Source organism: Myripristis murdjan, chromosome 6, assembly GCF_902150065.1.
Source record: "Myripristis murdjan chromosome 6, fMyrMur1.1, whole genome shotgun sequence".
NCBI classification, from domain to species: Eukaryota; Metazoa; Chordata; class Actinopteri; order Holocentriformes; family Holocentridae; genus Myripristis; species Myripristis murdjan.
This window is the reverse complement of record NC_043985.1, coordinates 15,908,769-15,933,296: the sequence shown is the minus strand read 5'-3', so window position 1 is coordinate 15,933,296 and position 24,528 is coordinate 15,908,769. Positions and strand designations below refer to the sequence as shown.

Genomic DNA, 24,528 nt, shown 5'->3' with positions numbered 1-24,528 from the left:
CTGGCAGTGGAGTAATGAGTGTAATTTAGAAGCCTTCATCAACAACGATGACACACCAGTCACTGCCGTCTGAAAAGAATCCGTGTCTGAGAGTTTATGACATGTCTCTGGAGTGATGGTTATTAATAACTGTACAATCCATGTAATATGATGCCAGGAAAGAGATGGTTGTCACTCAAGACGACTGCTGGTGATTTCATGAATGGGATTCCTTGTCACCTTAAACCTTGAGTTTGTGCATAGCTGATGAGGTCACTTCCCAGGAAAAACAGAGCGCTCAGACATCATGTGGAGTGAGTATATTTATTTTGTCAAGTCATTTCGAGTACAAAATAGACCTCCAAGTAACAAAATAGCCACAACTTATATCGAAAACGACAATTCTATCAAGAAGCAAAGCAGCAAGCTGAGAAACACTGTGCAATATAGAGACTTGTGAAAGTACAGTATGTCAAAGTTACTATCCATGAAATAAGCCCAGAAATAATGTCAAAATGAGACAACATTCATATGTACTATTGCAGTCACTGGGAACTGACCAGCTATTGCAAATTGATCAATTTTTAAATAAACAGTGACTTTAATTGCAGTGCAGCGGGCGACTGTCTCTGAAGTGTAAGGTAAGTTCATCTGCAGAAAAAAAATATTGGTGATGCATTGCTTATCCATGTTGCGTTTAATGACATGATTTCATAAAATATTTCAATACATATGAAAAATATAAGTGGCTTCCTAATGCTCTTTCTGATAACTAAGATCAAATGCAATCTATATGCATGCAATGAGTACACCACCAACATAGAGGTACTGAAGTGGAAATTGTGCTAACGGTTCATGTGAATAACGCCACCATAAATAAACATTTATATAGCATATAATTTGGCTATCAAATATACAACGCTTTCTCAAAATAGAATAAACTTTCTACAAAGCTAGTACAAATGGATTTAAGAAATGTTTCTCCCATAGTACTATATTTCACATCTGACTATTTACATCAAATGCAAAGTAACAGAAACAACATAACCAACATAAATTAAATATTGTTCTTCCATATGTATGGTAGCATGCACTTTCATTTCTAAAAGATATATTTACTAAATCACAAAAAAAAAAAAAAAAATCACTTATGTATTGTAAACAGTAATTTTTAGACTCCTGCCAGATATATATTTTTAGCTAACAGCCAGGAGAACAATTAAACTGTGACACACTCCTAATTATATATTTCTGAACCGTATCGTTTCTGAATATGAATTTAGAAAATGCCCTCGGCAATCCACTAACCCTCGTTGCTCTCTTCAGCTACATCAATGAGGCTGAATGCCAAGCTGCCTTTGTCACATCTGCAGTTTCTCACTTGAACCGAGCCATAGATGAACAAAGAAATGCTGACAGTCGATATTGTCATGCTGTGTAACCGGAAAAATCTGGACTCACCATCGACCTTAATCACAATACTTAGAAAAGCATAGCTTGATGGTGGCAAAGTTTGTTCTCAAGCTTAATGAGTTGTGGTGATGAGTAGATAACAGAATAACAGCAAATCATACATATAATAAGTATAATAACATAGTTGTAAGTGTCAAAGTACAGATTTTCAATCATCGAATGTGAATATTTTAAGATTAATGGTTAAAGGGCAAGGTTCTGTCATTTTTGGGGGGATCACTGATAATTAGGACAAGTTTGTTATTTTAGCTTCATACTTCAGCTGATTTCAGTCACACACAACACAATGCAAAAGGCAGGCAGAATGGACATGGTCTATGGCTAAGGACACAAATAGAAAGACACTGTGAACAAGTACTGGCCCCAACCACATCAGAAGGAAAGTCACAGTTAAACAATGGCAAGAGAAAATGTATTGTTATCCTAGTGTTGAACAGTGCAGAATAACAACTGCATCGGGCTGGTCGATATGGCCTATAAATAATAGCACAATATTATTAGATGATACACAATATATATATCTCAATGTTTTGAAATCTCTTAAGCACTTGCTCGATTTACCCTTTGATGAATATAATCACACCAGTGTGATTCTCGTAGGGCTGGGCGATATGTATTACACAATGAGATTTTTCATAAATAATCATCTGTAATGCCTGTATAATAACTAAGTGGGTCAAGGCAAATATTGGAACAGTCTGATAAGTTCAGAAAATAAATCACTGTAATGCAGCCTTTAAAACAAGGAAAAGACAACACTTATGCAATATTACGATATTACAATATCTAAAATTCCAAACCCTAAGCAGCAGGATAGTAGTAGATTGATTTGGTAACACCTTCATTCAGTTTGATGTCTTTTCCATTTCAAACACATATTTGAATTTGCAGCTACAATTTTTGGGGAGAAGCAAAGGGTCACTGGGAGTTCATTGCTCATAATGTAATCTTCACAAAGTCACAGTTGTGACAGACATGCATTTCTAGATGCATCAAAAACCGACACATTAACAAAAACACATACTGCTCTTTCTATTAACTTTTTAGGGGCTTATGAAGAATAGTGATTTCAGTGCATTAAACGTCCAGAACGCATGTTGTCGTTATTACCAAAGACAACTACAAAAGATATTCAAACAAAATAATAAATAATGGGTAAATAAACGGAGAACCATTTGTTACAAGACATTCATTATCATTAATTAATTTCAGTTTGATCACATTGTCAGCTAGGCAAGATAAAGTAATATCCACAGATACAAGAAAGGAATGATTAGACACAACACTGGCAAACATTTAGTGGAGTGAAACTGGTCTTCATTTTGCCCCACTGTGGATCAGCTCATCGCCATCTTCTCGTCACGTGCCCATCAAGCAGGATCTTCTTCGTTGCATGTACCCTCTTATTCGAAACAGCATTTCCCATGTTTCCTCCACCACGCACTTGTCAGTTCAACAACATATATATCTATATATATTTGTTATATATTTCCAGTTCAATCTAAAGACATGGCAGGAGAGAGTGAGGGCTGGTCTGAAGCAGATGTCTGTCTTTGTGCAGTTGTTGCCCATTCAGTCAGCATCGGGCCGCAGCTCTCAACAAGCTAGTCAGCATTAGAAGCACTGCTGTGGCTGCAGTGACAGTCAAAATGGGGTTCCAACCTACCTCACTCCCCTGGGGACAGACAGGGGGAAAAGAGACCGTCACATGTCAGTAGAGATTACCTCCATCAACCACCCAAAGATAGACAAACATATTGGGCCTACAAAAGACTAATTTACTCAGTGACAAATTAGAAATCACACAGCAATTTGCCAAACTGCCCACCCGTCTAGGCCTATCGTCCATAAATGCTCGATATAATTAACTGTCTTCATACTCTAGAGATTTTTCCAAACATGTTTGGCAGTTACTCAGTTTAGACCCCACCACCGCTATTCTAAATGAATCCTGAACAGTGAGGATGCCCACCACTGCACATCAATCATTATCTAAGACACACAGCATTATGCAGCAGATAGAGATAAGCTCCTCTCATACCTTGCTCTCTGGGACGCCAGCTCCGACAACCAGCACCAAACCACAGCCACTATTACAATCATTCCTATGAAGGGGATGGAGAGAACAGGGTGCTCAGACGGATGGATGAAGCTCTGAGGAAGGAATAAAAAAAAACACAAGGACCATGGAGATGGAGGGAATGAATGAACAGATGGATGAAGGTAGCCAAATAATAAACACAAAGGTCTGACAGAAAAATAAATGGACTGTCACCACAAATACAAATCACCATGAAATCAAAGATATGACAGGATTGATGGCTGTGGTATAAAGGGGGAGGGTTGTGATGGAGTGATTTTTATTTTCTGTTCACTGCAAAAACAATGCATAAGGTTCATGGTAAGATAATATCATCTGATACAATCCAAGTCGATGCGGGCATGTGTGGGCATTCCTGTGTGGCTTTTATTGGCTGTGCATAAAGTTATGGTGACAAAAATAAAGACAATACACAGGCAGCACATGTCACATGACAACAACAAACAAGTGGAGTGAATGGTATGCCTAACTTAGGGTGTTCATCTTCTCCCTTTCCTCATTTTGTATAGTTTATATATTAGAGGTTATTTTTCCATAACTTAACTTTTCTTCTACTGGTTGAGAGGTCATGGACATTCAGATAACAACGACAGCATCAGAGACAGGCACGGGTAGACAGTTTGACACAATGCAGAGACAGCTCATCACTACTGTGGTGGAAAAAACACGTAACTGAAACATTGGTGTTTTTATGTATTTTTTTTCCCTTTAATTAAAATACCAAACCAGTCCTATTTTGACCTCTCATCAACAGTTGTGATCATATCTGTCTGTAACCAATATCTGTTGCATAAGTGTGTGCATCATGATTTTCACAGAACCGTTCCTCACATTTTTTGAATATAAATAAATTGGTCTAAGTTAGATACCAAAGCATATTCTGTACACACTTATGAAACCAGCATTTGTGACAGACAGATATGATCACGACTGATGATGAAAAAATCAAAACAGGACTGGTAGTGTGTGGTCCTTAAAAAGTTACATGGACCTTTAATGAGTTACATGAACTCATAGGTGTCAGTAGTAAAACAGATGTTCTGCTCTTGATCCCTGAAAACACCAACTTTTTGCAGATATGTGTTTTTGTCCAACAACAACGTTAAAGTGCTGCTGTCACAGAGACGTTAGGACACAGACACTGGTGTGGGGGGTGGGGGCCTAAATAACAGCCTAAATAACAGCACACTTATTGATATGAGCTGGCAGGCCACCTCAGTTCATATCAAAACATATATTGCTGCAGCATGAGATCTAGACACATAAAATGTGGGCTCAACAGACACAGGATACAGCAGGTGTGTTGTGAGGTGTGTTGTGTGTTAGTTGATGATGCGTGCAAAGAAAAAGCCCCATATTTGTTCCTTCATGCGCAGGCCAGGTCTTGGAATGGCCCAAAGTACCTTGAGACCAAAGTCATCTTTATTTTACGAATAGAAATGACTTGAGTAACAAGAAACCTAGTCCACAGATGCTCTTGCTCTCTATGGTACAGTGTTGCCTCCAGGCAACATGAGTCAGTGCTTCATCAAGAGGGAAGAACCCAATACCAACCAACAAAATGCAAGAACTGGTCATGTGACCCACTGGAAGCTATTTTGATTCGTCTTTCAGCACATGTGCAGGTGTGCTGCTGCACCATAATTTTCCTCTTGAAGAGAGTCTCTAATCAATGTTCCTTTTCAAGATATAAATTTGATCCACATTTATAGGAATTTAAGATGTCTTTTGAACAACTTTATAAAAGATATGAATGTATGAGTGCCAGAAAATGGCAGAAATGTGCATATTGCCCCGAGGCAACATTGCACCATAACAGAAATCACCCCAGGCCACCACTAAAGCTCCAGGCAGCTACACAAGTACACCACACCCCCAAGGACCAGAGGCAAAAGGCCCGAATTCCTCTGTGCCACAGCCACTAACTAAGACCTCTCATTATATGTTATATGTTATATCATTTTTATTTCAAATATTATAATTTTATAATGATTTTGTATTATACTTCTATGTAGGAGATGAAGCCATGTGTTCTGTAGGGGTTTAGAATAAAGCTGAGATAGCATTGCCAGTGGAGGATTACATAGACAATATATATAATGAAAAGGCTCACAGCTCACAGCTCAGATGCAAAAACATCCAAATCACTCCAGACCACTGAAACACAGTGCACCTGCACAGCCACCTCAAATGCCTGCAACAGCCTGGGGCGACTCTGCCACAGTACAATGCTCCACATTTTTGAAAAATAGTGATTTCTCATTCTGTGATGGTGCAGTGTTGCCTGAGGTCAACAACTGAATATTCAAGTTGATTTCTCATGAAATGTAACATTCCTAATGCATTCAGAACTAGATCAATGTGTTTGTTTAAGTGTTTGTCTATGCAGATTGATGTTTCAAATAAATACATTTCCCTTTTTACATGAAAAATTGTTTTATTCTTTACCATTATTGTTCAATGTTGACTTGAAGAAACAAACTCCAAAATTCAGGAAAATTAAAAATATTTAGAAAATGGACATTGGTTTTGTATGAGAGGCCCATTTTAAATGAAAAACAGTGCATACATTTTTCCCCCAGTGGTATCATGATTAATACCATAGAGGGTTAGGAATGACCAGCCCTGAATACAAGAGTAAATAAAAGACCTAAAGGTCTCTTGAAAATTTAAATCCCTCTTACTTCTAGTGCAATTGATCCATCTTGATAGTTCCTGTGTGATTTGGCAAAGTTTCCCATCTGCAAACTGTTAGCTCTAATTTGCTCTTTTCATTCATTCATTTTCCGAACCGCTTATCCTCACAAGGGTTGCGGGTGTTGCTGGAGCCTATCCCAGCGCTCACTGGGCAAAAGGCTAATTTGCTCTTATTAATGCAAATTCATCCATCCACTTATTCATTCTTTTTTTTTTTTTTTTTTTTTTTTTTTTGTAAAGGTATCACTGTTGAGTTTTCCACATCTAAATTTTTAAGCCTCTCAAAAGAAAGCTCATCCAGCCCCAATTTTACTCAGGTGCCAGGAGACAGAAGTTACCCAGAAACTATCTGGATGGATAAATTGCACTATAAGGGTGACTGAGAAAATGTCTTTTTTGTATCTTGGGTGAGTTTTTCCTTCAAAATCAGCTCTAAGTTTCATCAGACTTTTGATTCCAGTTATGTCCTTGGCCTTTTGGCCCTGGCTCCTCACCTGGGTGTCCCCAGACAGCTTCTCCAGCTCCGCCTTGCAGCGCTGCAGTTCCTCCTCCAGCTCCGCTCGCTCCCGCTGGCTGCTGTCATACAGTACCTGCAGCTGCTGTAGCTCCGTCTTCAGACCATCACACTGAAGGACACGGAGGCAAAACACATTTCATTCTTTTCCTCCCATTAATCCTGACCAATTGACTAGTGATTTGACTGACAGCTGATTTTATGCAAAACTGACACAACACTGCATAGTTCAACAGAACTTGGTGTACTGTGTCTCATAGTCTTGGTCATCATGGTGAAAATAAATATGTGACAGTGAGCGGCTGCCTCAATAGACTTTTGTTTTGCCATTGTTTATTTTTGTATATTGCTATTACATGTAAGTGAGTGGATTTTCATCAAGTTGTGCTGTCAGGATATTAGTGAGCCTCACATTTTTATTTCAGATGCTAGATGGGTAGCATATGCCAAACAGAGTTAGTGACTACAGAGATAGTGCCAGAAGTTTTATTGTGTATTTCAAAATAATTGTTCTGTGACTGAAAACTTGCTTGGACATACATGAACATACATGGCTCTGGCACCGTGTTAAACCAAAACCAAAAGAATTACTGGCCACTATCATTTATCTGTGCTGTGTATTTTCTGTTTCCATATGTAGTTGTAGCATCACATTGTACCTCTCTCTGGACCTGCAAGGCCCTCTCCTCAGCCTGTTTCAGCTGGTCCCTCAGGGAGAAGATCTCCCCCATGCCCCCAGTCCAGCTGGTCGGTGTCATGGGTTTTCCATCAAATGAAATGTTCTTCTGAATGGAGGCGTCCACCAAGCGGCAGTTGGTGCTCTCAGACTGGGCCATGGTCATGTAGCTCTCTGTCATGGCCTCGTCTGAGCCCGTCTCCGCGTCCTTCCCCTCTGTGCCCTCCCCAGCGTCGTCTTCTTTCAGTGAGAAGTACACACTGTGGGAGCTGCTAACAGACACAAAATAGACAGTTTCAGCTAAGCAAAGACATGCTCCAGCTGTGCTGACAATTCCCATTAAAAAAGGCTAGCAATGTTTAATCAAAAATGGAATTGGTTGTTATGCAAAATTTTGTGATAATCCGGGAGCTAGTTAGCATTCTTTCTCCCTCCTTTTTTATTATTGTGTATTCCACAAATGCTTTATTTAAGTTGCGATAACACAATAGAAAAATACTCTAATTAAAGTCCTGCACTGAAAATGCTGCTTTAGTAAAAATATTGATTAGCAGTATATAAGTATAAGACATAAAAGTAGTTATTGTGAAGAATGGTTCCAGAGTGTTGAATTATTGGTTTGCTAACTTGTAATTACTCCATGTACTTTTGGCTCGTGTAACAGTGCAACAGATTTGATGTTTTGTGAGTAGAAGCTTATTCTACAAAGCATCTGCTAACTACAGCCGCCAGATAAATGTGCCATTAAAAAGTACAATATGTCACTTCTGATAACTGCTATCTAAAAGTCAGAGGGAGTGACTTTGCTGTAATTATGTATGTATAATTTATTTTTGGTGTTGTTGATGATACTTGGCTGTGCCTCATGCTTAGCTCCATCAGTGTAATACCCATAAGAGCCGCCAAGAACACTCTTACAATTATTATTGCTATTATCGGTGCTATAACTCGTGATCACTCATACGGTATCACAAGTTTACCCCAGTGATTCAACAGGTGGCCACGGCTTACTAAATGGGACATGGTGTGAATGAATGTGGGTCAGAGCCAGTACTCCAGAGGGAGTCCCCCCTCCAGCTGATCCAGTGAGCTGGCTGATTAGTGATCTGCCATTGACCTCTCACCCTGTCCTCTGTCTCTGCAGCTGTTGCAGCTTCTCAGAGAGACGTCTGTTGTTCTCCTTCAGGGTCTGACACTCCTCCCTCAGCGTACTGCACTCCTCTTTCAGCAGGTCAACATCACCTGACAGAACACAGAGGGTCGGAGATGCAGATATTAAAAAAAAAAAATCTAATCTTTCACCTATTTGAGACTGTCCAGCATGTATAGATACATCACAGCACAATGACATGAATGCTGAAATATAAACTAAAATACATTTGGATACAGAATACTTTTTTGGATGACGTTTTCATCAAAGAACTGATTAAAAAGCTTGACAATGACATCATGTGAGCAGGAATGAAGATAAAATGTCCACTTTATGTACCTGACCCTTAACCTTTTCTGTGCAGATACATCCCACCAGACTGCGTCTTTCCCCATAGCCGCACAGTGATATCATGTGTTGGAAGTATTGTCTGACATGCAACAGCGCCTTGCTCTCTAGCACGTCATGACTTCACTTCCCTGGTATCTCAAGCACACAAGCACACACACACCACTCCCCTTGATTCTCTGAGCCTTAGCAGTGCAAGCACATTTTTAATTTGTAATGTTTATTAAATCCCAGGAATGATTTACGTGCTTGGCTGTGAGACGCTAACCATGATGTGAGCCTGCAGTCAGAAAGTCCACAACCTCATCCCTTGGTTTCATAATATGACCCGCAAAGACTGACTGTCTGCTGTTGTGTGCTAGTTCTGAAGTGAAGGTTTTATGGATATAAATTTCATAGCACAGCCAGAGATTGTAGGTCTTTGTGTTTTTGCTGTATCCTTATTGCTGATGGCTGTTTACATAAGGTGTGAAGATTAAGTGTGAAGCCTAGACTGACTGTGTTAAGCTTTCCTTTCTCTGTTATGTTCTTCTTTGATCCATCAGTCGAAAATAGCGTCCTCCTCCACCCACAACTTTCCCACAACTTTTCCCTATGTTCCCTCATCTTCTGTAGACAATTTTTGCTTCCTGATCTCTCTCCTTCCTCACCCTCTCTCCTCTCGGCCTCCCTGCGCTGGCTCTTCATGCTGATCTCAGCCCTTAGCGTGGTGATCTCTAACTCGTACTCCTGGGCCTCCTCGCTGAGGCGCTGCAGCTCAGCTCGCCGACGACACAGCTCCTCCTGCAGGGAGGCAATGTCGTTCTCCCTCTCTGCTGCTGCCTCCTCCGCTGCCTGCTGAAGCAGCACCACCTCCTCCTGAGCAACTCGCAGCTCCTCCTGGGCCTCAGCCAATTCACTTTCCTTCTCCTCCTCCAGGCTGTCCATTTCCTCCTGCACCGAGCGCAGCTGGGCTGTGGGGACAGGAGAGGAGAGGAGAGGAGGGGAGAGGAGAAGGTTAGATTGTCCCCAAGGGGATGGGTGGGTGAGACTACATAGTCTTGCATGTGCGTGTGTGTGTGTGGGTGTGTATGTGTGTGTAACATGGTGAGATGGGCGGTTGCAAATATGTATTCATCACAGTGAAAAAGCAGCTGATGTAACTGATGGTAATCGACATGCTTTCTTTTATATACAGTTTCAGGATAGAATAGAAGTTCAGTATTCTCAGGAAAGGAATATCTTCTGCAGCTCTCACAATAACAACGCAAACAGCTAAAAATAGACTGTAATAGCACATCCGCACAGTTCAGACGTCATCATGCTTTCCCAAATGAAGATATCGTAAATTAGCTCATGTCAGTGGTTTTCAAAGTGGGATTCGAGGACCCTCTGGTGGTCCATGATGGCCCATCAGCAAAATTCAGAATAACTGAATTTCACTATAATTTAATTGACTAGAAACAAAATTTAAAAAAAAAAAAAAGAAAAGTATGACGGATTATTTCAACATCATGTTTTAATCTCACCACTTTGAACTGTTTCATAATGTACTGTATGACCTCTAAACAATGTAATACTTAATTCAAACCAAAATGTCTTTGTGGTACCTTCTCTGGGCTGAAATCACTTCAAATGAGGGCCCAGGACATGACCAAGTTAAAAAAGGCCCTAGTTCAGCTAATCCCCCAACTAAAAAAAGCAGAATGCAGCATCAACACAGATGAAAATGCCCCCAGAACTACAGTATATGCCAATTGATGGCATGCTTTAACACTGTCCAGTCAATTACATCTCAGTATCCTTATGCAGCACTTTCTCTCTGCTGCTACTCATTAGACAGCGAGTGGGACAATAGAAATCCATATAGTGACATACAAGATGGATGGTCTCCTCATTATTAATAGTGCCTCATTGGCAGTGCACACAGCAAAATCAACATTTTACGATAATTATTGACAAAACCATAGGCAAATGGGATATGTAAATACTTTTCATCAAGGTCATTTTACCTTTGGACAGTTTTTTGCATGAAATGAGCACGTTACTGTCTGAGGTTATCACAACACGCAACTGTGTGTTGTATTGCTGAGGTTTCTGTTGTGGCGATACCTTGTAGATTCTGGATCTGGCGTGTGAAAGCCTCTGCCTGGTGGGCACTGGCCAAACGCTCATCCTCCAACAGACCTGAGGACAGGAGAGGAGAGGAGAGAGATAAGAAGAAAATGTCAGCTCAGGAGGCCTATAGAAAGATGACAACTTGATAAGGTCTTCAACCTTGAAGTGTAACCGAATGCCTGAAACAGCTTTATGTGTGCCTGTGTTTGTGTGTTAAATATATTGTGAGCAGGACCATCAGTATTAGAATAGCCCTGAGAGCTGCTTTTTTAATAGCTGGTTTCATTATTTTCCTCCCCCACTGCTTTTAATTAGCTGGCTATATTGCTCGATGGCCTTCCCTTCACCCAAATAAGATGAAATGAAAGCACAAAGCAGATTAATGGGGCTATTATTCTGCAGGTTTTTGATTTGCTGCTATGTACTTTCTTTTGGTAAGTATTTGTATGTGTCATCACAGCTAAATTCAGTAGCATCCTGTATGACATCTCTGTTAGTACTGATGTAACAAAAACTGTACACTGTTCATTCTCTTTTTCAAATATTTTCAGCTGGTCCAGAAAGATGCTTCAGCCACAGGCCTGCTAATGATACCAGTAATTATAGTTTGATTGTCAAGTCATCAGTAATCTGGTCGTCAGCGATCATCAATAGAGCAGTGACCACGGTTTTAGTGATACCAGTACCTTTCCCCCACACCTCACCTCTGAGTCAGCCTATAACCACTATACACTGAGGACCCCCACTCCTCATCCCTCCCAACCCTATCCCATTCCCCCCACACAGCTGCCAGTCCAGGACAGCCTGAACAGCTGAGCATGCCCAGTGGGAGGGGCCCAGCAGTGATGTCATGATGCGGTCTAGGACATCTAGTCCAGTCTGGAAGCTTCCCTCAGTGTGCACGCAGTTGTCTCAGGAATGCCTCCACTGCTGCCAGACAAACAACTGAGCTCACCACGCCATGTCTTTTAGTGTGACACACACACACACACACACACACACACACACTGAGCTCATTATATCCCCAAACCCAAGGCCTTACTCAGTGCTAGAGGCTCCTGAACGTGTGTCCCGTCATTTTTAAGGTATGAGGTGATGCTCCGTTTAGCGACTATGAGGAACAAACCTTGTCAGTCATCACAGATAAATATTTACACTGCTAGATGTTTTACTGGATTATGCTAAATAGTTCAGAGTGATACAGTCCAGGACAGGGATTTAGCTCAGCGGTCTCAGAATATCTGAGGTCATGTGTTAGAATTGTGGAAATGCAAACAATCATTACTGATGTGAAGTGGTAAGGTTTCTTTGGTTTGATTGTTTTATAAGAATCAACAGTTGAGGTTAAGATGTTGACTTCATCCATTAATTGCTGGAAACTATAACCTTGACATGTTACAGTATTAATAAAGTGGATTTGTATAGCCTACAGAGGAGACTGCAAAATGGCTATGGATGTTAGATATTCAGTATTAGTCATGATTTCTCTTTTTTGTTCTGAAACATGACAATTAATTTTACTAGAAAACAAGCCCTCGATGACAAAGCATAGGGCTTTTCAGGTAGATCTGTGGAAAAGAAGTTGCAATATTATTCAGTACTATGATATTATTTTTTGCAATGCTGTACTGCTTCTCTATTCCCTTGTATTTTACGTATCACTTATCCACTTCATTTTTTATATTTTGCCATGGTGTCTTCATTTTGGTGCACTTTATTAATCAAGTGCACTGTGCTAATTCTATTTTAATTACTTGGAAAGGGAATTTTGGTTTGTCTTGGTTATTCATATAATACTGTAATTTGTACTGTATTTTTTATTAGTCTACCCAGGTATGATGCAGTAGGTTGTATTTTCAGACATTATTGGAATGTATCTTGATATAAATCACACTGTGACCCATGTATCATGATACATATTTTATTGTGAGATCCTTTCCAAGTCCTAGTTTCAGGTCAGGTGTCATTTTGTAAATAATGGATTAAGGACTGCAATGAACAATTAAACATTCAAAGATTGTTAATAATGAAAGAATAGCAGAGGAATAGAGTCTCAGTAGAGGGGAAGTCTCACCTTGCAGCTCGTGGAAGCTCTCCTGGTGTTTGTTGGAGGTCTCTCGGGCCTCCTCCAGCTCCAGCAGCAGCTGCAGCACCTGGGACCTCAGCTCTTCCAGCTCCTGCTCCTCTGTCAGCAGCTCTTTCTCCTTCTCCTCCCCTTCACCCTCTTCCTCCTTCAGTTTCCTCTCCTCGCCTTCTTCCTCCTGAGCTCTCTCCTTGTCCATCTCTTCTTTCTCATTGTTCTCCTGCAGGACTCCTCTCTCCTTTGCTGTTATCTCGTTGTCCATGGTGGGGCTGCTCTCTGCTTTCAGATCGCACAGGTCATCTGCTGGGAAAATGAAAGCAGCGTGAGGATGGAATGAGTGGAAGAGAAAGAGAAGAAAAGAGAGAGGGACAGAAAGCCAGAAATACAGCTTACACAAACCTCTGTCATCACCTAAATTTACATCCAGATACAGGATTAGATAGTATATTCCTCAGAATCAACAGCACCATCTTGTGATTCAAATCACATTCAATTCATTTCACCAACTTGTATCATATATTCACTCATACATTTAACACACTAATTTGAATGTAAAAGTAACTGACAACGCTTTCATGAGATTAGCACTGACATTTTGATGCAAAGGACATGAAAATGTCAGCTGCAAGAGGAAAATACATGTCATTATGCCAGAAATACATTATACATTATGCCAATTAGCATGAAAATGGCCACTTTGTCAAAAATTAGATGCTATGTAGATGTTTAGTGAGACATACTAATTTTCCTGATTATATTTTTTGACATGAACTGATTGCATTTTTAAGACATAAATCACTTTTTTTCCTTTCCCCGTGCAGTGATGCACAGACGGCTATTAATTTTCCACCAGTAGGTGGAGTGAGATAGCTTAAACAATGTGGAGAGGGAGGGAGGAGATGGGTCAGCATGCTGAAGCAGTCGCTATGACTCACCAGTCAGCAATGCACCTCAAAGTCCATAACAACACAAGCTACCATTCACAGCGAGGGAGATGTGACAAAAACATTCTTGCGTATTACACCAGCTGCTGGAGCTGCGGACGCAGTCGCAGAGCAGGTTGGAAAACTAGAAAGGAAGCCGTCATTTATAGAACAATGACAGGACTATAAATCAATGGGAAGAAAAGTCCCTTCACATTAGTTAAATGGCATTTTCAAATAAAAAAGCTGCTGGCCACATCGCAATGGAAGGCAGGCAAAGTCCTACAGCTAGATGGAAATTATTTTAATCAGAGTATGGGTTCTCAACAGGAGAAGGGAAACTTATAAGTTGTGCCTGAGTTACAGTCTCTTATCAAGAAATTCTGCACTCATCAGCACACACACTGGCCTGCTATCACTGCACTTTAACATTTTCCAAACACATGCCTTCCAGGGTCAGGTCCATCTCAGAATTAAATTGATATGTGGTATCCAGCATTCATGTTCAAGTGGTGTCCAAGTGCCTCGCTATTGTTAGTTGTAATTAGGACAGCAAGGGAAGAGGGAATTGACATTTGCTGACTGAGATGCAGTGATAAAGAGATATGACAAGACAGAAAAAGTTACAGCAGGGGACAGAGTAAAACATTAATTAAACATCTACCTAATTGTGAATGATGCTCATCAGCAATAGCTTGTCTCTGTGGATTCAGGCTAGGAGCACAGGAGATGTTTTAGTGCCCTGTGGTAATAAATTTTCTGTGTTGTTCTCCTTGCAAGATCTGACGTTTCCATCATAGTGAAGCATGACACAAGTGATACATTTTCATCATATTTGTGTGATGTCAGCACTGGGCAGCAGCCTTCCTTCCTGTCTCATAATAATGTTAATTTAAACAACGCAGCCCGTGAGAGGCATGGGAGAGGTTTCATGAGCACTGGGCTAGTGTCTCATTAAACTTTGATGCTGATGTAATGAGTTAGTCATAAAGAAGAGAGCTGGAGCCGTGTGAATGTGAGAAAGCTAGAGATACTTGTATAGCTGCTCACAGCCATAGGCCATCAGGAGACAGACGCCTCACTCTGCATATCTCTCACCTACACATCCCTGTGGATGTCTACCTTAGGATACAATAACTCACACTGCTGTGGCTCGAGTCTTTTTTTTTTTGTTTGTTTGTTTCATTTGAGCTCATTTGCTTATACAGATGCAGTGTCCAGACTGTTCTCCAAAGCAAACTAACCACAGCTGATCAGAAGCAAACCATGTAATTTCAGCATGCCACTCGTTCACTATGGAAACACTGCAAGTATGAATGCACAAATACTGTATGTATTTTTCATAAAAGTCAAACTTTTTACACACTCACTGCCCTGCTGCTGTACTTTTGTCTCATGCCTAGGAGGAAATATATAGAAAATCCTTTACTCTTACACAAGGTTGGAGGAAACTCTGTAGTGGCTATGATCTTTTTAACCTCCCTGAACATCCTTTAGCTGTTGCAAAAGAATTTGCCTCTAACTAATTATGGTACCACTCAACATATTACCGCATGCCCATCAACTATGTATAGCCCACTTCCACAGCTACCACCACAATCTCTTCCAGCATTCATGATAGCTTCTTAATCATTTCACTCCTTAAAGGCACATATAGCGTCACCTTGTGTATCAACGTCCGACACATTGTGCATGCAGACTCTGATGCAGCAACACTTGCAATCACTCCGCCGCATGCTTGGCACAGCGCTGTGCGTTTAGTCACGCTGGGATTGCATCGGGTATGGACACCGCATGCATACGAGAGCAGGAATGGGCAGGGGAGTCATCTCAGGAACACTTTCACAGCTCCAGGGAAAGGATGGCTTTATCTTGCCATAGCACATTCCTTCGTAATCACATTGGAGCGAAACACATTGAGTGTCTCAGTGCAGCCGTTGTTCCACTTTAGAAGACAATAAGCAGGGCGTGTGTTCTCTCGCAGCATCTCAGAGGAGCTGGCTGAGATCAAATTTAAACATTAATGTGGCGACACACGGCCTCTGTTTTGCATGTGATTTGCTGCTCAGTGATGGAGTTCTCTCCTTAATGAAGTCTGCATTTTGCAAAATTAAGGAACACAAAGAGGCTTTCAGCAGGCAGAGGTGTGGACGGGGTGATATGCCGGGTTGTGGGACATAGTTCATGGACATAGACATATTTCATTCTGGCAATGGGGATTCTATCCATATCTACCACTGGCAAAAAAATGGACCTACAGATTAAGTCAATTTAGAATAGTAGTTTGAAGCCTAACTTAAGTGCTTGACTTACAAAATGGTAACACTTTTACAGACTTGATCCTTTCTGATGAAGTCCGTTTACTCAATCATTCTATGAAGAACAACTTCTGGAGTCAAATCAACTGTGAAGAGAGATAATGGCTGTGAAAAACAGAAGGAGGCGCAGGCTGTCTACAGGTGTGGTGTGCTGTGTGTCTTGTGGTGAACCAAGTTTGAAAACAAGCTTGAGCAGACATGTGGTGGTGATGGTGATGGTGATGGTGCATGTGTGTTTATATGTATCTTAGCATCTCTGTGGTTTTGCTTCTGTGGTGCATGAGCATGAGCTGTAAATGTGCATGCATCTCGTGTCCACGTGTGCATTATGTATTTCAGCCTTGTGGATTGATCTCTCAGCCCCTACTGTTCATGCACCTGTCTCTACACAAGCCAGCTATGCTTATATTGCGTGTGTTGTATGCCACGCTATGTGTGTATGTGTGTATATGTGCCTTGGATCTCAGTTGCTGTGTAGGAGGTCATGCATAATGCACACAACCATCACCACCACTACCCCCCTCACCACCACCACAGCTTTGAAGCCAGCCCAGCACTGATGTTGTAGCTGCTCTCCTTCACTGGCACACTCCTTCAGCAACACATAATACAGAGCAGGGAGGGAGGGGAGTTTGGCAAAGAGAGAAAGAGGAGTGAGAGCAGGCGAGGAAAGGAGGGAAAGACAGAAAGCTTCAACTAATGGGAAGAGAGGGAGTGCAGCATGACTTGCGGGCACTCCAGCTGCTGCCCTTCTTCTCTCTCCTCATCAAACCAAAGAGGGCTGAGATGAAGTGATACACTTGGTCCATCTCCATGGTGACCCCTGCTCACCTCCAGTCCAGGGCTCCACCACATGGAATCCTGCCCTGCTAATAAGACCTGTGTTTTACTGCCATCTGTTCTCCTTTATTTTGGGGCCACATGGGCATTTTTAGGTGCCTGCCCATTCATAGGACCCACAGTGGTTTCACCATCATCTGAAGTTTGATGACTTCAAACAGGCTGGGAATCAGTGATAAGAGGATGGATGTCTCATGAGGTAATCCATAAACTCCCTGTGTCTCTTTCCATTTTACAGCTCAAAATTCCAGAGAGAGTGCAGAGCAACAAGAGAGGACGAGCGAAGACGCAGGAACCACAAGCACACAAGACTTGGACTGGCTTAATTAGGTGCTCTGTTATTTAAATGGAAATTCCATGTTTGCACTTTCAAAAGGAAATAAAAGAAAGTGGGTCAGCGGAGCGGAGATGCATTGCAGAATGTGTTGTAATTTGGCCTCATTAGATGGGCATGCACCAAAAAGTGTGTCAATGTGTGTGCCAGTGATGTATCAGGGAATATGCGTTTTCTCGGGGATGTACATGTTTGTGTGTGCGCGTGTGTGTGTGTTTTTAGTGCAGCCATTCTATTAAAGGATATGAATAGAGGGAGAGAACACAGCATGAAAACAAGTGATGCGGGAATAATCCTTTTGATCACAAATCAGCGCCTCCCACCTGAATGCAATCTCTCTGGAAGGCTTTATATAACTTAAATCACAGAGGGAAACGGGGATACCACAGCTAACAATGTGGCTGCCAACTCCAAAAAGGATGAAGCCATAGAGGCCGAGAGAAGGAGCACTAATGATAGGTTGACAATGCAGAGTATTACCGTGAGGGAGAAAAAAGTTAAAAAAAAAAAAAAAAAAATCCATAGAATAACAGGGAAGGCACCCCATGAGTTCACCAACCTCCTCTATTCATTTCTACTTCAGCTCAGAATTTTCCATTATGCAACCAAGGGGAAAAAACATGGCACTCTCAATTTTGTAAGGGACTCCTGAAAGCCTGCATTAAACCAGATTGTGCACTAAAGTGTAATGGGGGAGAGTGCAAATAGGTAGAGGGATGGTGGAGAGAGACATGTAGCACTTTAGAGCTTTAGGCCAGACAAAGAGAGCAGCAGAAACGCCTGCAGCTGGAAAAGCACCACTGTTTTGTGTTGATTTAGCTGTAGATAGGCCATCCTAAACAAATTTAGAATGTTTGTGTGAGAACCTCTCGTCATTTTCCTCAGAGGTTTTTCTGCAGTGCCGAGATCTAAAAAGTCTGACTAAGGCAGCAAACTTTGTTAGTGCAAGAAATCTGAGACAAGTGTTGTTTGTGCATCCTCAGGGAGGATCACTGGTCTGGGAACATGAGGAGCGGAGGTAAAATAGGAGAGGATAGGAGAGAAACGCTGCGTGGGCAGAAGCACTGGCAGGTACTATGGTGTGTGTGTGTATGTGCACGCACGTGTGTTCGAGTGTGTGTGTGTGTGTGGGCGCTGAAGAGAGCAGAGGACTGCAACTGAAAAAGAGAGGGGGAAGAGAGAGTGAGTGGGAGCAGAGAGAAGGATGGGGAGAGATGAGGTGGGTGACTAGCATGAGTGGGAGGAGAAAGATGCTGGGTGACGGCTGTAAGATAGACAGACAGCTTATAAATGTCAAAGGAGCTTTTCGATGCCATTGTATTGATTGGTGTGAGCGCATCTGTATTCCCAGTGGGATGGTGTGGATGCTGGTGATTCAGTGTTTTTACCAGCCCTCTCATCAGTGTGGTGTAGAATTCACTCCCAAAGCAAAGAGGAAAAACTACGGGAAAAATGCTCTTCCAAGCAAAGTCACCTTATTCTGGGAATCCCTGCTCATGTCTGGCTAATATTGACCGCAGCTAGGACAGATTAAATGCTGCTTAATCCATTTAGATCCCCGAGTATATGTATTTGAAAAGATATGAGTAAATACCGGCTGTCACTCAATCCACTTATCTCTATGCATGCCTGTCTTTATTATGGTCAGTCAGACAGGATTCATGGTACATTATGCCAAACACTGACTGTCACTTGAGTTGGAAATCTCCGTCTTTTAAAAGCATGCCTCAGGCTGTGATGAAAGGAAAGAGGTCTCGGGAGTTATGATAACAGGAACAAGCTTGTTAAGGAGGAGGAATACCCCCTGAAACAGAATCCATCCTCTGACAGTCAACACTGAGTTGTCAGCATGCATAATAAGGGAATCAAATATCGAACATTACATAGGAAAGTTTGGCTCCAACCAAACTTTCCAAGGCGAGCAAAGAGGATTTAAGCCACATTACAAGGCACGTTATTTCATTGAGATAATATAAATATTCCAGTTCGATGTTGGGACAATGCTACACAGTAACAGGAAGCCCCAATCTGGCAACCTGGCCACTGGTCACAGGGTCATAGCCCTGTGGTGTTCCGTGAGCCCCTCCAGACCAATAAACATCCTCCCAACAATGTCCCACACAGAGCTTCTCTGTCTACCAGCCCATTCACCCACAGATAGAAAACACACTCTTAGAGCTTCTTCCTCGTTGGGTCACACAGACACAAATTACATTCCATGCATTCTTCCCTTAACTATCGCACACAGATACAGCTTGCAGCACTTATTCTGTTAGAGACATAAAAATGAATGTCCCCTAAAAATATGGAATGAAAAATGCCTTACGTGAGCCAACAGCAACATGCCGGGGGAAAAAAAGGTCCCAAAACTGAACCAAGTATAACAGTAGCTGTTCAGCACAACCACTAGATGCAAAGCAACTCTCCCAAAAGAATTCATTTGTGACCTGAATACGCCACACAAAAGTCTATTCGACCAAGTGCAAGCAGCTTTCATAACCTAGTAAAATCACATCCAAGACTGCACGAGTCAACATCACTTAAGTTCTCAGTCAATCACTCTGAAAATATTCCACATGCAACACATCGCAAGATGTCCCACACAGCCTGCACTCATTACAGCAATATTCCCTCCCTCTGGCCGCCAGCCATCATTTACCTGGCAGTGTGTAGCCTCCATCAAATGTCCACAGATGCCATAGCTGACAGCAATGCCCACTCGTTCGTCTGTCATCCAGACTACAGCTCTTAATAAAGATGGGCTTCCACAATAATCTCCCCACCTCCCACCACCTGACCACCTCTCTCCTCCTCCACCTCCTTAGTTCGACACCCCATCCCCTCACTTCAAGAGTAAACACTCTTTGTGAGCACAGGCAAACACTGACCCTCTCTACCTTTTCTGCTGATCATATCTGATCCTAAGCCCCAGCTAAAAATAGTCCCAGCAGCCAACTGCACGGATGCACAAGTAGCAATGCAGTCAAACACACGGCACACTCTGACAAAACAACTGCACAGACCTGTAGAGTCCAGTGCCTCCTCGATGAGTGGAGGTAAGCGCAGTCCATCCATAGCCCCCCTGTAGCTGCAGTAAAGAGGCAGGGAGAGAAAGAGAGAGAGAGCGAGAGAGTGGGCGAGAGGGTCAGAGGCTCCGCACGCCCACCACAGCTGCAGGGAGAGAGAGAGAGAGTATGTGTGTGTGTGAGAGAGAGAAAGAGAGAGAGAGAGAGAGAGAGAGAAACACACGGAAGGTACTGAGCACGGCGTAAAGTACACACACACGCGCACACACACACACACACATACACACAAACAGGCTGTACCTCGGGAGAATTGGAAGGATCCGGGGAGCTGAAGGCTGAGCTCTAGAGCGTGGGAGAGATGTCGTGAGGGAAGAGGGGAGGAGCAGAGTGGAGGGAAAGATGCTGTTTTCCAGATAGCAAGCGCCGTCACCCTCAGATCTGTTCCTGCACAGACCCCTCTCTCTCGCTTTCTCTCACACACATACACACACTCCCCGCCTGTTTGTCTCTCCCTCTCTGTCTCTATTTCTAAACTCTTCTCTTGTTGCAACTTCTTCCCTCTTTTCAGTGCCTCTCTTTTCTTGCACGCACATACATAAGCACACTCACTTGCAAACTCATGCACAGACCCTCTGTCCCCTCTGCCAAATGAATTTACCTTTAATGAGATCCAGACAGGCCGTTGCAATGGAGGCTGACAGCTAACACTGCAGATTGCTGATCATTTCCCCTCCATTGTTCATTTCCTCCCCTCCCCACACCGACTCTCTCTCTTTGTCTCTCTCTCTCTCTCTCTCTCTCTCTCTCGCTCTCTCTCTACTGTTTACTGCTAATGAACAGTGGCTCTTATGCTATAAACAGCATCTGAATCAGTCACCCCCTCTTTCTCACCCCTCTTTCACACACCTCTTTCTTCTTTCTCCCTCTTTCTTCCTCTCCTCCTTCTTTCTCTTTCTTCCTCTCTCTGTGCCTCAGTCTTCGGCACATCTGGCAGCTAATCTGCAGTACGTAAGAAGCCAGAAATGTGAGGTGCGCCGTGAAACAGACACAAAATATGTCAGTGGAGAGAGAAAGAGGAAAGAGGGGCCTGGCTTAACCCCTCGCTGGTCCAGTCAGAGGATATTCCTGTCACAAGCACTGTCACAGAGCAGGAAGTGCCTCGCAGACATAAATACACACACACAACATATATATTTGCATACATATATTTCTCCTATAAATCAGAGAAGATGGTGGCATCTGAAGGAGGAAATGTGAAAAAAGCAACAGAAGTTTGTGTGACAGAAAGAAACAGAAAGTCTGACTGAGTCTGTTTGTTTGTGCCTGTGAAAGAGTGAATGAGTTCCCAGGGACAAACAGAAAATAATGAGAGAGAAAAATGTGGCAGATTGAAGAGCGTGATGTCTGGTTATGCGGTGAGCACTTCCATGACTTCCGTGTGGCTCGGTGCAGCTTCCTTTGTCGGCTGTAAACCCCAGGCAAGGAGGCTAAGTATCTTTGCAACTTGAAGTCATCCTTCATTCTCCATTAACAACTTCCATTAACCCCCCCCCCACACACACACAAACACAGACACAGACACACTCAGTCACACACACAGCAGAGAAGAGGAAGAGAGAGTTGTGGAGTGAGTTGGCTGACAAGGTGTTGACAATGTGCTGACAATGTCTGGCTTCGATCCATCAGTGTCACTGAGTGTGGCTAGAGCAGGACGGGCACAGAGAATGTTGATACCATCGAATCTCAGTCAAATGCCATTTGACAATAATTCTCAGTCTTTAAGCCTGTTTGCTGAACCAGATGGGTGAAACTTACCAGAGCAACTCGGCTAAGTTGTCAATCACAGAAAAGTACACTGAATTGATTTTCAAATTCCAACTTGTGGCTGGCCACACTCTCTGGCATTGTCCTATGCGGCAATCTCCACCCATCCCACAGCTAAATATGATGAAAAAATGTAAAAGAATTTGCAAGTACCATTTGACCAAGGTCTGGAGTCCATGCAGTGGGAGTGTTTGAGAGATGAGCTGTTTGTTCTGTAACGGAGAGCAGTCCCACAGAGTGTTAGGTCACACACAGGGAACCTCTCCCACTCATACTGCTGTCTTTGTTTTGTCCGGATTCAACAAGTCATGTATGCATGGCTCCCACAGCTAAGGAGCGAAGGAATGTAGGTCAGCGGTTGACTTGGAACACACATGGACACACAGACAAATACATACACACACACACACACACACACACACACACATTCAGACAGTTATGTACACAGACAAAGGACCAGCAGTTCCTTCAAGTATTTGCAATGCATATCAGTGTTTTTTACAGACGTGATTGTGTAATCATGAGAGGGACGATGGAAAGATTACAATAGACGTTGACTTCATGCATGATTTTCTCTCGCATGTACATTATGAACAAGATTATCTACACTTTGGAATGCATGCAATGTCTGATAACTATGTGCATTATGACGTTCAACTTTTTTTGTTTACCATAAAATGCCGTGCCATGGGTCTAATGGTATAAACCCAACAGAACCATTCATCTGAGGCATATTCACTCTAGGGTCAGCCAGAGGAATCAACAAGCTGTATAATTACTCTTAAAAGATAGTGTATCATTGCCGCTGTCAGTTGGCCGTGTAATGGACCCTCTGAGCTACAAAAGACAATGATTCACCCCACAATCCACTTTACAGCACCCGGCTGCCAGCCTTTAACTCCGAGCATCACTGTGGCGCTCTGTGGTTGCTTAGCAACTAAAGGAAATTGGAGGTGCCTTTGAATTGGGGCATTTTAAGAGGTGCTTTATATGAAGATCCAGAGACCTTGCTGATACAGTATATGTTTCGATAAATCTGGAATTGCCTTTGAATTCAGATGTGGGAGTTGTAATTTTGGTCACAGATATTGCCGGGTTACAGTCACAGGTCTTATTGTGCTCGGTGAAGTCTGTGGCTCCGTGTGAGGTGCAGGGTATATTTTATGTTATAGCACTGAAGTAAAGAAGAAAGGGAACATGGACTTCTGCCATGACACCATAAACAGGAAATGGGAAGGGCCCAGTGCTGCCAGGAGATCCTAAATCAACATGGAGGTTGCCAGAGGTCAGAACTTTCCCATGTCATAGATGCATGCACTTTCAGTGACTGACACACACACACACACACACACACACACACACAAATAAAAATTCCTAAATTGAGATCAGCCATACCAAAAGCCATTTCCATCCACACACATCCCACTCTCTCCTCTCTCTTATTGTGAGTGTGTCTTAGTGTGTGTCCCTCTCACTCCCCCTCTGTGAGAAAGCGGGAGCGGAGCTGAGTCGGTCCTTTTGGTGGCCTCCTCCAGGTCCCATCCCCTGCGGTCACCATGCCAACCTGCATGAGGAGGTGGCTCAGCCGTGGGCCTTGAGCCGGCCCATAGAGAATTGATGAGGTCTTGCGATAATTAGCAGCTCATTATATGGAGCCCAGTGAATGGGCACGACAAGCTCCTGGGGCCACTCGGGAGAGCGGGATGGAAAACACACAGGATAGCGGCTCACATCAAAGGGAAGCACACACTTTTTAGATCACATAATACAGTGGAGATTGGGAGAGAAAATATTGCTCTCCATTCACACCTACAAATATAGCTCTTAATCCCCCATTTTTAAGCTTCTGTGTGTGTGTGTGTGTGTGTGTGTGTGTGTGTGTGTGTGTGTGTGTGCATGTGTGGGTGGCCGTGTGTAAGCCTGTGTGTGTGTGTGTTAGACAGAATCTCTGCGTCACATACATTTGAGGTGTTTGTACCCCCCCTCGCCCCCTCCCCACACACACCTTCTCCCCATCACCCTCCCAGAGGCCTTAGCTGCTCCACAAACCCGTGAAACACACCCAGTCCTCCTACACACACACACACACACACATAGACATATGCACGCACAAGTCACAATTCAGATCTCAACTTAAGCTCTCAT

At 42.7% G+C, this 24,528-nt stretch overlaps 2 protein-coding genes across 2 annotated transcripts in view; both read right to left on the bottom strand.

The window, feature by feature from the left end:
- Positions 1–284: 284 nt before the first annotated feature.
- On the bottom strand, positions 285–21,228 carry LOC115360443 (coiled-coil domain-containing protein 136-like). Its single transcript, XM_030053362.1, has 10 exons — positions 21,218–21,228; positions 20,860–20,901; positions 13,110–13,418; positions 11,030–11,104; positions 9,589–9,891; positions 8,565–8,682; positions 7,424–7,712; positions 6,745–6,876; positions 3,494–3,606; positions 285–3,127 (listed from the first exon to the last, which is right to left on the bottom strand). The coding sequence occupies exons 3-10, from the start codon at positions 13,378–13,380 to the stop codon at positions 3,115–3,117; spliced, it is 1,314 nt and encodes a 437-aa protein (XP_029909222.1). The 5' UTR covers positions 13,381–13,418; positions 20,860–20,901; positions 21,218–21,228; the 3' UTR covers positions 285–3,114.
- The window catches only part of LOC115360442 (transmembrane and coiled-coil domain protein 3-like), a 19,718-nt gene continuing 15,250 nt past the window's right edge, over positions 20,061–24,528 (bottom strand). The window contains exon 5 of the transcript XR_003928343.1: positions 20,061–20,072. The gene's annotated coding sequence lies outside the window, so the exon portion shown is untranslated. The remainder of the gene's footprint in view (positions 20,073–24,528) is intronic.

Excerpts from the sequence above, each read along its gene's own strand:
- LOC115360443 (XM_030053362.1), bottom strand. The coding sequence starts at position 13,380 with ATGGACAACGAGATAACAGCAAAGGAGAGAGGAGTCCTGCAGGAGAAC. Across the intron at positions 11,105-13,109 it reads GAGCTTCCACGAGCTGCAAG|GTCTGTTGGAGGATGAGCGT; the intron begins GTGAGACTTCCC and ends TCCTGTCCTCAG. Across the intron at positions 3,607-6,744 it reads AGCTGTCTGGGGACACCCAG|AGCTTCATCCATCCGTCTGA; the intron begins GTGAGGAGCCAG and ends TTCCTTCCTCAG.